This window comes from Epinephelus lanceolatus, chromosome 6 (assembly GCF_041903045.1).
Source record: "Epinephelus lanceolatus isolate andai-2023 chromosome 6, ASM4190304v1, whole genome shotgun sequence".
Taxonomy (NCBI): domain Eukaryota; kingdom Metazoa; phylum Chordata; class Actinopteri; order Perciformes; family Serranidae; genus Epinephelus; species Epinephelus lanceolatus.
This window is the reverse complement of record NC_135739.1, coordinates 14,915,682-14,928,732: the sequence shown is the minus strand read 5'-3', so window position 1 is coordinate 14,928,732 and position 13,051 is coordinate 14,915,682. Positions and strand designations below refer to the sequence as shown.

The 13,051-nt window shown below is 42.7% G+C and overlaps 1 protein-coding gene across 1 annotated transcript; it reads right to left on the bottom strand.

The window, feature by feature from the left end:
• Nucleotides 1-783: 783 nt before the first annotated feature.
• fam78bb (family with sequence similarity 78 member Bb) lies at nucleotides 784-12,309 on the bottom strand. Its single transcript, XM_033621225.2, has 2 exons — nucleotides 9,568-12,309; nucleotides 784-5,808 (listed from the first exon to the last, which is right to left on the bottom strand). Exons 1-2 carry the CDS (start codon nucleotides 9,942-9,944, stop codon nucleotides 5,286-5,288), a joined length of 900 nt encoding a protein of 299 aa, XP_033477116.1. The 5' UTR covers nucleotides 9,945-12,309; the 3' UTR covers nucleotides 784-5,285.
• Nucleotides 12,310-13,051: the final 742 nt, after the last annotated feature.

Below are 13,051 nucleotides of genomic sequence, written 5' to 3'. Positions count from 1 at the left end.
TTTCCAATTAAAGTAGCCAGCACTAGCTCTAAAAGTTGCCAGATGGTGTCGTGCGTTTATATGTGTATTGATGACATCATTGTGCATTCCCTGTATTAGATTCACTAGGAACATTCCTTAGTAAAAAATCTGAATGGCATGAGAGCTATTGTGCTTATACTATAGTGCACCACTTCCTAGAGTCTCACTGCAACTGAACTCCTACTGTGAGCAGCGTCTCCTCTCGTCGCCCATCCTACACCTACTACACAGTGCAAGAGGAAAGAGGGGGAGAGACTTTGGGCTGATGGAGGAAGAGCTGTGCATGGGAAAGAATAACAATATATATTTTTCTCTTTTTCATGTGTGGTCGAATTTAGTTGCTAGATTTTTCAGTAGTTGCTTTGTAGCATTAAAATTAGTAAGAGGGGCTGAAAAGTTGCCAGATCTAGTGAGAAAGTCGGCAAATTGACAACACTGAATGAAAGGAAAATGATGGAGTGTATGTGGAGTTTTAGAGTAAGAAACAGTGAAAAGGCAAAAGCCATCTGAGGTGCAGTACACAAACAGAAAGATGAAATTTGCCAATTTGCACACTGGATTGTCTTCTTGTTTGCATTGTTTTCTTGTTAGCTCTTGTTCTAGTTAGTAATAAATACAATAAACATGATAATAATAATAATAAAAACATATTTTTGGGGGGTGGGGGTTTGCCCAGGGTGCCAAATGTGCTAGTTCCAGCACTGTACAGTTTATTGTTTTCAGTGTATCATGGAGTCATCTCAACAGCTTGTCACTCTTTCTAACACAATCCCCCCCTGCTGTCTGAGTCTAGATTAATTTTTGCACAATTACAAGTCTACCTTGTCTAATTTAATACTTGGCACGTTGCCTTTGAGCTGCAAACTACATGACATGAATAAATTCACACTTTGATATTTTTGGCATTTGTTTTAATGAGTTTAAAAACACTGCATGCAAAAGCCAGACAGTCTGAGAGAAAGGACTGTAACACGGCAGAGTTTCACGTCCTTCATAATATAACACTGTAAAACACCCAGCCATTTTAAACCAATAACTGCATCAGACAGTCGATCAGCAGAACGAGTAGGAACTAACGAGTAAAGCTCCTCGTGAAGGGCCGTGTACCGCTCTCCCTCCAGTCCTCAGGCACATCTGTTACTGTAAAAGACACTTGAGGCCCTGATACACACAGACAGCAGACTGTGTGACCTCGTGGTCAAGTATAAACTATTTTCGCCAACACTTTATTTTAATTGGGGCAACATGTGAAAAAAAGTTTCTGCTTCCTTTCCCCCTATAAAAGCCTCAATCCTCTGATAATCAGACCAGTAAAGATCACCTCCGGTTACAAAGTGCTGCTCTAGATGTTTCCCTTGATTGTCAGCGTCACAAACTGCTCCTGTGTAATGGCTACAATTGGCATGTTGTTAAACTATCCAGTGTTTGTGTGATGAGTGTGTTGCACGGCTGGCAACACACAGGCAGAGACACTCCCGGCGTCGTTCCAGGTGAGGTGTGTATGTGTGTGTGTGAAGGCTCGTTCGGTTTGCACCAGGAGTAATGAGCAGCAGCATGGGTAAGATAACGTGGTTACATCCTCCGTCTCTCTCTTCATCTCTGTCTCATCGGGACCAGCTCAGCACTTCGGCATGAGCGGTTTCACTGGTCTGCTGTGTGCTGAGTGTGTGTGAACAGAAATACAACGTATAGACCTGTCTGATCAGCAACATCTTCAGATTCAGCATGACTGTGAAATATTCTGTCGTCATGAGTCTTCATAAAAACACATAAAAAAAGAGCTTAATGGCACAAGAAACATGTCTGTGTAAACCAAATACTGCACCAATCTTTAAAGGGTCACTCCACCCAAATTACAAAAAAACTTCTCACTTCTGTTGGTACTTAGCCATGTAGAAAGTTTCACTTATTTTCCCAGGTTTTCAGATATCCGCGTTAAAGATTTCTGCCTCCACCTGATACAGTGGAGGTGACCGGAGTGCCACACGCTCACAGCTTTGACAGTTTACATTTAAAATCATTATCAACGTGTCTCTCCAGAAGCAGTTTCCATTGTAAATACTTTTAAGAAGTTACTCTTATGAAAACTGTTGATAACAAAGGCTGTAGATGATCAAGGGTGACAATTTTTGGCCATGCAGGGTTGTACAAAAGATGGCAACATTAATTTTTTGGTTTATTGGTCCACCAATTTGCCCCCCATTTAGATATCTCAACAAGTACTGGTTGGATTGCCGCAAAATTCTGTACAGATATTAAAGGTTCCTAAAGGATATGTCCTAATTACTCGGTAATTCCTTTTGCGCAACCACAAGGTTGTCATACCGTAAAGCTTTGATTAAACGCCCAGTGTGGCAACATGTTGTGACAAATAAAGGCCTGTCTCAATTAGAAGCCTGGTCTGGTTGCCAAGCAGTTCTTCAGATGTATAAAACTGGGTTGTTGGCTACCTCAGATTATGTGTCCGTTCCTCGATTACCCTATGAGATATTCATATTCCTTTAGTCTGTAAGGGACCTCAGATCAAAAGAATAAAAAGGGTTTTTCATAGAAAGTAATCCAAGTTTTCCAAGTGGTGTTGTGTCAGCATGCCAGGTGCCCTTATCGTCAAGTGCCATAAGTCACTCTCTCTAGCTCGATCAAATGAATGATTCATAAGTGATGTATTATCCAAGGCCTAATTATTAAACAAGTAATATTCATGCTGGTTTAAATAGACAATGTGATTGTATTTCCCGATCTTTGCTGAGCAACAGTTTTGTGTGACAGCAGTTAATGGCCTGTCCCAAATATAGGCCTGTTGATTTCAGTGATTTAAGCGAATAACAGCCCGAGCTATTGATTGAAGTTTTACGGTATTTGTTTTTTTAATAACCCATTCCGACAACTACTATATAGGTAGCGAGATATTCATTGTGGCACAAGTTTGGTGATTAAGTGACTTTCCTACTAGCGCCATCATCCAGATTTAATGTCTAATACTTCAGTTCATGACCAAATACCTGCTAAAAAAAGAATGATTCTCGTCAGCCTCAGCTGTACAATCGTCACTAGCTAACACGCTAAACTAAGATGATGGTAAACATGGTACTTGGGATGTCGTCCCTATGTTTCGAGGGTCCTGTGTCTCTTGATATAAACTAACGTATTAAGAGTTTTGTAAGGGCTAGCTTCGCAATTCAGATTGCAAAACATCGGAGGGATACAGATGTTTGGAGTGCAGTTTTAGTCGTAATAATCCGTTGGGCCACTGTGCTGATATCAATGTCTACAGTCAAGAAAACTGTCTTGCCCACAAATTCAAATTTAAACATGTTCTTCCAGGGGAACATACAGTGAACATTTGTCCTATTAAAAAAAAAATCCTGAGAACATAAAACCCTTTAAAACAGTGGTTCCCAACTGGTCCAGCCCCAGGGTCCAGATTTCTCCTTCGTCATCAAATCAAGGTCCAAGGTCAATGTCCACAGTTAAATATATTCAGCATTATAATTGTGTTTGGCCATGTCATTGAGCTAGTTTGCCGTCTCTGTCAAGTAGCTGCCCATTAGTCACTAAGTGTACAGCAGGAAACAGCACTTCAAAATAAAAGCTGTGCTAGAAATTCACTATACTTAAAAATAAAGTGTGTTTTTTACAAACTTGGCACATTCGTGAGTCACTTGCAGTCCATTCAGAATGGAGCTGTGACCCATCAGTTGGGAACCACTGCTTTAAAAGGTCTCCTTAATGAGTTATTTTAAGTGGGTATTAAGCTGGGGAACATAGGGACGCTCCCGGTACTTGGTCATGTTAGCATGTTAGCACTTAGCCTCAGAGCTGCTAGCATGGCTGTCGACTTTTAAGTTTTGTTTGAATGCAGTTTTTCAAAGCTATGATCACTAAAGAAATTTCAGGCACAAATGTCACAGACAGATATTTCAAAACTTGGACAAATAAAATCCCCCAAAAATCTGCATGGCTGGATAAGTGAGAAGCTTTGTTTTCTTTGTAATTTAGATGAACTGATTCTTCTAACAGTGTAAATACAGTTTACTACAATCTTTGCTCTTCAACAACAAATACTGACTCGATAAAGACGTCATGTGGCTCTGTTTGTCCTCGCGCAGCCACTGACGGCAGACTCATTTTATGACTCGTTAAATAAAATAACCTCTCCACCACACAGATAGGATTAGATGGGACATGGCAAAGACGTTGTCGTGTTTTCACTGTAGAAGGTTGTCATCAACACAGGCATCACTGGCTTTCAAAAGGCAGGGAGCGAGAAGCTCTGCAGCTCGGATGAACTGGCCATTTGTGATTGAAAAACAAAAATCCTGCTGCAGGGCTTCATTTAAGGTTTGTCTGAATGCACGTACAGTGTGCCTGTCACCAAATCCAAAAGCTGTGATTTCTACATTTTCTGTGATATGTTAAAAAAACAAAGTGGCTCTGAGGATGCATGTATGTTGACAATCTTTCTGTTTTTTAAATCATCTTGCAAAGTGTCCCTCCCTGTAGCATAATGAGGCCACCGGTGTGTGTGTGTGTGTGTGTGTGTGTGTGTGTGTGAGGCAGTCTGGTGTGACAAAGCAGCAAGCCTGGACCCAACCCTGGGTCTCCATTATAGAAAACACACAAACACAAACACACATGCCTGCACACCCACACTCACATCATCTCTGAAAGCACATCATCCCAGTAACATTTTAGATACTATAGTTATCTCTGTAATGAATACACCCTGCAGCAGTGTTGCATGACACATAAACACTATCACCTTCCCTCGGTTACACTCGTACACAGCACTTTACTGTACAGTACGGAGCAGGCCAGTATCATGTCGTCATTAAGGCCGAAGAACCTTTTGAAACAGGGTCTGTGTTTAGGCTTGATCGTTTTTGTTCTGGGCCTGAGTAGCTACAGTACAGGTTTGCGTTACATCCCAGCACTAATGGCGGACTTTCAGAGTTAGCTTTGCTCAGTTGTGCTGGGCTGCAGTGAAGGCCTGGGTGCCCAACAGCTCAACAGCACCAGAAGGAGAGACCAACATACTTTCTGGATTGTCAAAGGCAGCAGTGGGGAATTAAGGCGGTTGTCCCCTCGAGATTTTACACGCAAAAGACTGCAACTTTTGATTTGTGCTGTTGACACAAGTCTCAGCCTGCTTATGGATCTTCATTTTTGTTGTTTTTGTCTTTCATCTGATTATCCTGTCTGACTATAGAGGTGGCCCGCTTTGATATGATATAACAAACGGCCAATCAGATGCTCCCAACGATCTACTTGGGTGGTATGACAACAAGCGGAGGCCCTCTCCTTGGCCTCCACATCAGAACCTGGGCGTCGTTGGCATTGGGCCTCCCCATGGCGTTGGGAGGGATGGGCTCCATGCGGGTCAGCACCCGCGGCTGGTCCTGGTGCACCCTGCCCACCAGCCTGGCCCTGGAGCCCAGAGGGAGGGACGGATCCACTGCGATATCGACCCTCATCCTCCACTTGATGGTGTGGAGCAGGATCTTTTCCCTGGACGTGGTGTTGAGCGCCACCAGCCAGGTGGTGAAGCTCTGGTCCCTTTTGATGTTGGTCAGTAAGGGCGTGTTGGATTCACTGACCGGCACGGCCCAGGTGACGCTGGGGTAAAAATTGTCATTCATGCTAACGATGAAGCGGGATGGCTTGGAGGTGGGGCCCACTATGGTGACAGTCTCTGTCGTGTTTCCGTACCAGGGATAGCTCACGCCGTCTGAGTCGCTGATGGCCCTCACCAGCCCTTCTCGTAGCTGAGGCAGCTCCCAGCTCGACCTGGAGGGAGACAGACAGTATGAGACTGGAGACAAAGAGACTTCTGGGTAATCTTCTTCATCACTGCAGCAAGGTGAGACTTAACTGGAGGACAGCAAAACAACTTTTAAACAGCTTTAAAGCTGTAGAAGGTTATTTAAAAAAAAACAACCTTTTTGTCATATTTGCTGAATCTGTCACTACATCCACACAGTGGTACATGCGACAGATAATCTCAGGAAAAAATCATGCTCCTCTGACTTTTCGTAGTGCTTGTAATGGCAGTACAGCACGAAAACAACCAATCAGAGCCAAGGAGTCTCTAATGTAGCTGTCAATCATGTCAATCACTGCTGGTGAACTGCGGTCAAACTGTTAAACTGGGCAACACTGATCAAATATGAATCAAGATTCTGTCACTGCATTGCCTATTTCTTGCCTCAGTTGTTTTCAGAAACATTTTAGTGTACTGTTTATCTGTAAAATGAGAAAGTTTGTCACCCAGCTGCCAATTTGTATACAGTTACCACCCAGAGAAACAGAGCACCACCCACCAGCCGGACCAACTTTCTCATTTTACAGCTAAACACTACACTAAAATATATTTCTGAAAACATTTGCGGTGAAAAATAGGCAATGCAGTAACAGAATCTTGATTCATATTTGATCCGCATTGCCTAGTTTGACAGTGATTGAAATGATTGACAGCTGCGTTAGAGACTCCTCGGCTCTGATTGGTTGTTTTCTGTATGCTGCGGTAGATTCTATCAAATGCCCTTAAAGGGATAGTGCACCCAAAAATGAAAATTCAGCCATTATCTACTCACCCATATGCCGACAGAGGCTCAGGTGAAGTTTTAGAGTCCTCGCATCCCTTGCAGAGATTGGCGGGGGGAGCGGCTAGCACACCTAATGGCTGACGGCACCCCAGACTAACGTCCAAGAACACAAAATTGAAACCACAAAATATCTCCAACATGCCCATCTGTAGTGATCCAAGTGTCCTGAAGCCCCGACATAAAAAGTTGTTTCGAAAAACGTCATTTGAACTCACTGTAGCCTGTAGCTCTGACTGCTTCTCTGTGCTCCGTGCTCACATGTGTGCGCTTGCGCGAGCCCAGTGAAAGCACGAGCTTTGCTTACCCGTGTTTACATCACGTGACACGTGCACCGCAGGGAGAGACAACAGTAACCACAGAGCTAAAAGATAATTTGCACTATGGTCTTTTAGCAAAGGACAGCCCAACATGTCTGAAGACTTTGAAATTGAGGAGGAACAGCATTTCTTTGTTGAGCCGTATTTGTTTGAGCCCGAGTATACGGACGCAGAACTCAGGCTACTGGACGAAGCAGCCGTCGCAGCTCATGAGCCTAACCCTCAGCCAGCCGCAGAATACTGGAGTCGAGCACTGGAAACCTGGTGGTGTAGTTGTTTCAAATGCAAAGCAATGCCAATGGATGAGGAAAGTCTTTGCTGCTCAGACTGGGAATTGGCAATGCCTGCACTTGAGAATCTGGACATCAGTACTGACGAGACTGTTGCTCTTCAGAGACCGTGCATCACCGAACACCCTGAGCGCGCACACGTGAGCACGGTGCACAGAGAAGCAGTCAGAGCTACAGGCTACAATGAGGCTAAAAACAGAGTTCAAATGATGTTTTTCGAAACAACTTTTTATGTCGGGGCTTCAGGACACTTGGATCACTACGGATGAGCAGTATGGAGATATTTTGTGGTTTCAATTTTGTGTTCTTGGACGTTAGTCTGGGGGGCCGTCTGCCATTAGGTGTGCTAGCCGCTCCCCCTGCTGATCTCCACAAGGGATGTGAGGACTCTAAAACTTCACCTGAGCCTCCGTCGGCATATGGATGAGTAGATAATGGCTGATTTTTCATTTTTGGGTGCACTATCCCTTTAAAAGCACAAGGAGTGTGAGAAGGAACCTGAATTTACAATAATAATAATGATAATGCATTTTATTTATAAGTGCCTTTCAGGACACTCAAGGACATCTTATGAGGCACAGTTAAAAAAACAAGCAACAATGTATCCATAGATCCTAAAACCTAACAATTCTGTGATATACAATAAAGTTATTATAATGAATAGACAAAAATCATGATTATAAATAGTAGGTATAAAATCATCAAAATAAAATCATCACCATCAATATGTGTGTCACTATTAAATCAGACTGAGTATGCCAGCTTGAAAAGGTGTACTTTTAGATGGGATTTCAAAGTGGAAAGGGAGTCAATATTGCGAATGTCACCGGGGAGAGCGTTCCAGAGGCGGGGGCGCAGAACGGCTGAAGGCTCTAGATCCCGTGGTAGTCAAGCGGGCAGATGGTGATGTGAGTTGGAGTGCAGAAGAGGATCTAAGAGTTGTTACAAACTGTATTGTCTGCTTCTGTGTGGATGTAGTGACAGTTTTAGCAAATATAACAAAAAGTTGATTTTACAAAAGTTAACTACAGCTTTAAGCTGCTTTTTAAAGGTCCAATGACTCATTTGCTAACTAATATAAACTGCAGGTACTTTCTCGTACTTTACGTTCTTGCACTTTATTCAAAAGCCGGACCTACAGATGAACAATAAGAGGTTGTTGAATTTCTCGAATGATAATTGAGGAAAACTAGTCTGTATGTAAAAAAAAAAAAAAAAAAAAAAAAAAAAAATCAAGAAAACTTTCACAGTGCTGAAACATAATTGGTTAATCAGTCAACTTATAATTATAAGACTATTTTGTGAATTAGTTTTACCTCTTATCTCACTGTAAGTTTAACACTTTTTGGGGAGGTTGAGACTTTTTTTCTACAAATGAAGCAATGCAAAGGTGTCTTCTTGGACTCTTGGAAATTGTATGTTATTTTTCACCATTTTTTTTTTTTTACATTTTTATCCTGCGTGATTGATTCAATAAAACAGTTGACAGATTATTCACACAGGAAATGATCATTAGTGTCCACATTAACAGCAACAAACATGTATAAATGAGGTGCCAGTCAATTTGGAGGTGACAGCAGTTCCACTTTTTTGAATTTAAAGTGACTCTGGATAAGGGATTGCTGACACACTCGTGTGTCTGAGTTGGGAAAAGTTGTGATTTTTTGTTCACAGAGAAAATCAGAGGCAACAAGATAGTTTCAGAAGCTCTACAATTCTTACTCAGACACAAGCTTGCATTGAGACCTCAGCAGCTGCCTGTAAATGATATCTAGTGGTTCAGTATGTCAGTGGATTATCATCATCTCTTTGTTGTGCCAAACTGTTACTGTCATCTGGTGTCCCCCTTCCATCTATTTGTTATGCTGTCATGACCAATCCTAAAACCACCCTGAGCCCCATGCAGTGTCTCACCCCTTAAACCCAGCAGGATTAAACACCCCCTCACATATGCCCTACAGATAATATATACGTGTGTGTGTGTTGTGGGTGTGGGGGAGGACATGTCTCCGTGGGCACAATTTGAGTGTAAGAGCATCAACTGTTGTTTAGCTCCTCTAATAGCAGCTTTTCTATTTAGGTGCCAGAGTCACAGGAACAGAATCTGTCGGTGGGCGTTTGAATGAAGGAGGCTGACAAGCACAGTTAACCTGCTGCGTGCACAAATGCTCCTCCATGCAACTCAGTGTGATGCACAAGCATGAACACGTTTTATACACAGTGTACAAGCATGCACGCAGGCACGCGCACACTCTTTTTTTTTTTTTTTTTTTGCATCTGAAAACACGTCACAAGGGTGTAATGAGGACGCAGGTGACAGAGGTGTGAACTCACATGCCGACATCTCCGTAGGTGTTGTAAAATTCCATCTGGGTGCACGCCTGGATCCAACCCACCACCCATGTCTCGTTGCGCGGAATGGGGGGCATCACAATCCGCGCCGAGGCTTTGAAATAGGGCGTCTTGTACCGAAGCACTATGGGCGAGTTCTCCTCAATGACAGTCGGGCAGTGGTCTATGGTGGCCGACAGGTCGTACACCACGATGTTCTCCCGTTTGATGCGTGACTTGTTACAGGCGATGCTCTGGATGCAGCCCATGGCGGTGCAGGTGAAGGTGATGGTCAGGAGCAGCCAAGTGAGCCTGCCAGGCCTGGGGAACAACACTGCTGACTGGGACTCGACCAGTATCAACACTATGAGGCCGTGCATCAGATGAAACTGTAAGGCAAAGGTGGGTGCTACCACTCTCCACGCTGTAGGCCCGAATCAGAATCACAATAAGGCTTCAGTGAGGGGGGACAGCTGGGTTCAGTGAGACCAGGACACCCCTGTGTCAGTATAGGCAACTCCAGGGGCCGCTGCTCCGTTGCTCTGACCTCTCTGTGGGAGCCACACGAGAAACACCCTGCGGGGACTAATAAAGTATCACATGAATTTTTGATACAGGTATGATTGTATCCTCTCCTCTCAAACAGTGCACACAGTCTGTTTCCGTGCGCCCTCTCCTCAAGGATCCGACCCGTCTCTGCTCCTGCTTGGACCCCTGCCCGTAACCTTTGATCCTCTTCTTCCGTCCCCGAGCTGTCATGTCACAAGAGGCGTCGGGGGACCGGCGGACACCGGGGCGCCGGCAGGGGGACCCGGTGGTCGGGCGGCGAGGCTTGTTGATGCGGCACTGAACATGAGACGCTGCTGCTGCCTATAACCCGAGCCGTGGTACTGTCACTGTCCGGCATGCCTGTCCTCTCGACCGGAGGGAAACCCGGTGGAATAAACAAACCCTGGGAGTCCGAGCATCTGTGACGGGAAAAACAGCTTCCTCCTGCAGAGTTAGACGACACAGGCGGGTCGCTCCCGATCAAACCCGGGGAGACAATGAGCTGCAGATACACCGGCTGTCAACACATGTTAAAGACTGATGAAACAACGACATTAGGGTTGAAAATCTGAGATAAACAGTGTCATAGTAACCGTGGAGGGCAGCGTATCCGCCGCTCGGCATCCTCATCTGATGAAGGCTGCACGGCTGTGTGCCGCTGTTCAGCCTGCGTGGTGCTGAAGATGCTGAATGGACCAATGAACGGCAGAGGGAGACTGAAGGCGTAGGAGTGCCCGCGTCTGCACAGTAGTAGCTTTGCGACCTCTTTCCTCCATATTGGAATAAAGCTTTCAAATGGCATAAACACAAAGCAGACCAGGCTCAGATCAGCCCCCAGTGGATGGGCTGTTATTCTGTTTGATACAGCTGCAAGATAAGAAGCAACAGGTAGAATAGCTGCACCTCAGGGACCATTTTATGGTTAATTAGCCCAGATATTGTGCTTATGAAACACCACTCCATATATTATTGTGAATTCATTTTAATAATACACCCTCTGTAATTAAATAGAAAGAGCTGGGGTGTTTCTGATTGTGCACAGCAGCATTTGATTGGTTAGTGGGAGTCAGCTGCAGGAGACATTTTGACCCTTTTCAAAATAAAACCGTCACAGTCCTGCCAAAACAAACTCACCACAAGGTATATTTTCAAATTAAACTTTTTCTGAGCATCTTAAGGACTTCTTCATGCTGGCTGAAAAACAGAGTGCTTATCCTGTTCTGCTGGCTGTAACAGGCTAACAGCATGTATCTTACATTCAGTGACATTAGTTGGGTAAATAAAAGCATATTTAATGCTAACAATCTACTGTAAAAATTCAATTAGTAGCCCAGGCTATTATTTGCTCAAGTCACAGGCTTATATTTGAGACAGGCATCTCTAAGGGACAGGCCTTTAAATCCTTTCATACAACGCTGTTGCTCAACAAAGATGGAAAATGCGATCAAATTGTTTTTTTGAACCAGCATGAATATTACTTGTACAAAAATTAGGCTTCAAATAACATATCAATCATGTTATATGATTGTTTCATGGCACCCGGCATACAGACACAACACCACTTTGTCCTGTTAAAACAATATTAATAACCTGGATTGATTTCTATGAAAAAACACTTTAATTCTTTTGATTGGTGGACCCTTATGGACTGAAGTAATATAGATAACTTACTGGGTAATTGAGGAATGGACACATAGTCTGACTCTATGACAGCTTCAGAAGAAAGGACTCACTGCTTATTTGCTTTTGTCATGCCAGCAAATCTGAATGACTTAGGGTCATCTCTGGTGCTCATGGCTTCAGTAAAATGAAATCAACTGATCTAATGACGTGTAGCATCTTTATATTGACAATGTTAAAACATTTCTGTTTGTATGCATGATCTAAGCAGCTAACTAACATTAGCTCACATGGGTAGGCAACACTCTGGTTTTATACATCCAAAGAACTTCTATAAAAATGAACTGCTTGGCAACAAGACCAGGCCTCTAATTGAGACAGGCCTCTTTCTGTCAAATGTGTAGCCACACCGGGCCAGTAAAAGGGGCTAGGCTTTTAATTGAAGTTTAACAGTATGTTACTGTACACATCTTGTACATGTCTTTTAAAAATGCATACAACACAACCAGAATGAACACTTTGCTGAACACTAACACACACCTTAGTTAGCATTATCACATGTAAAACTTAATTGATTTTCTTGCTACTTCATGCATATGTGTAAAAGTATGTTTATATATATATATATATATATATATATATATATATATATATATTGTATTGCACTTAGGTGTTTAATGCAGGATTAACAAAATATAATAGATGTGTTGTCAGACCTAATGTTAGTCTTTTTATTGTTATTATTATTATTATTTGATAGAGATGATGTGTTGCACAGAGTTTATAGCTATTGCTAATTTTCAACTCTTGTCTCTAGTCTGGCTTTTACACGTAGACCTTAAATGTTACTAAAAATGTGCAGTTTTAAAAATCATAAAATCACAATACACTATATCCTGTTCCCAAAGAAACAATATTTAATTTAAGCTTTTTTTTTTTAAGGTTGGAATGATAAATAAATATTTTCTAGGCCTATACTTGAACTTCAATTGCATATATCTTTTTAAATACCATTGTCACTTCTATATTTGACTCCATGTTCGACTCTGAGAAATACATATACTATCTTCTTTAGACCCTCCTCATAATTTGTGGATAGCTAAAGCTACATTCCAGTGTTTTCAAAACAACACTTTGGCTAAAACATGGCTTAACATGGCTATGATGTGATCACTGATCTAAACCTTTGCATATGGAACAAGCTTTTTCCTGAAACTAAATAATGTATATTTTGTGGGACGTTTTTTATGTGATATGCTGTTTGTAAATTTGCAAACAGTTTTGTTTATATTGTGGACTACTGTCTGCATAGTAAAAT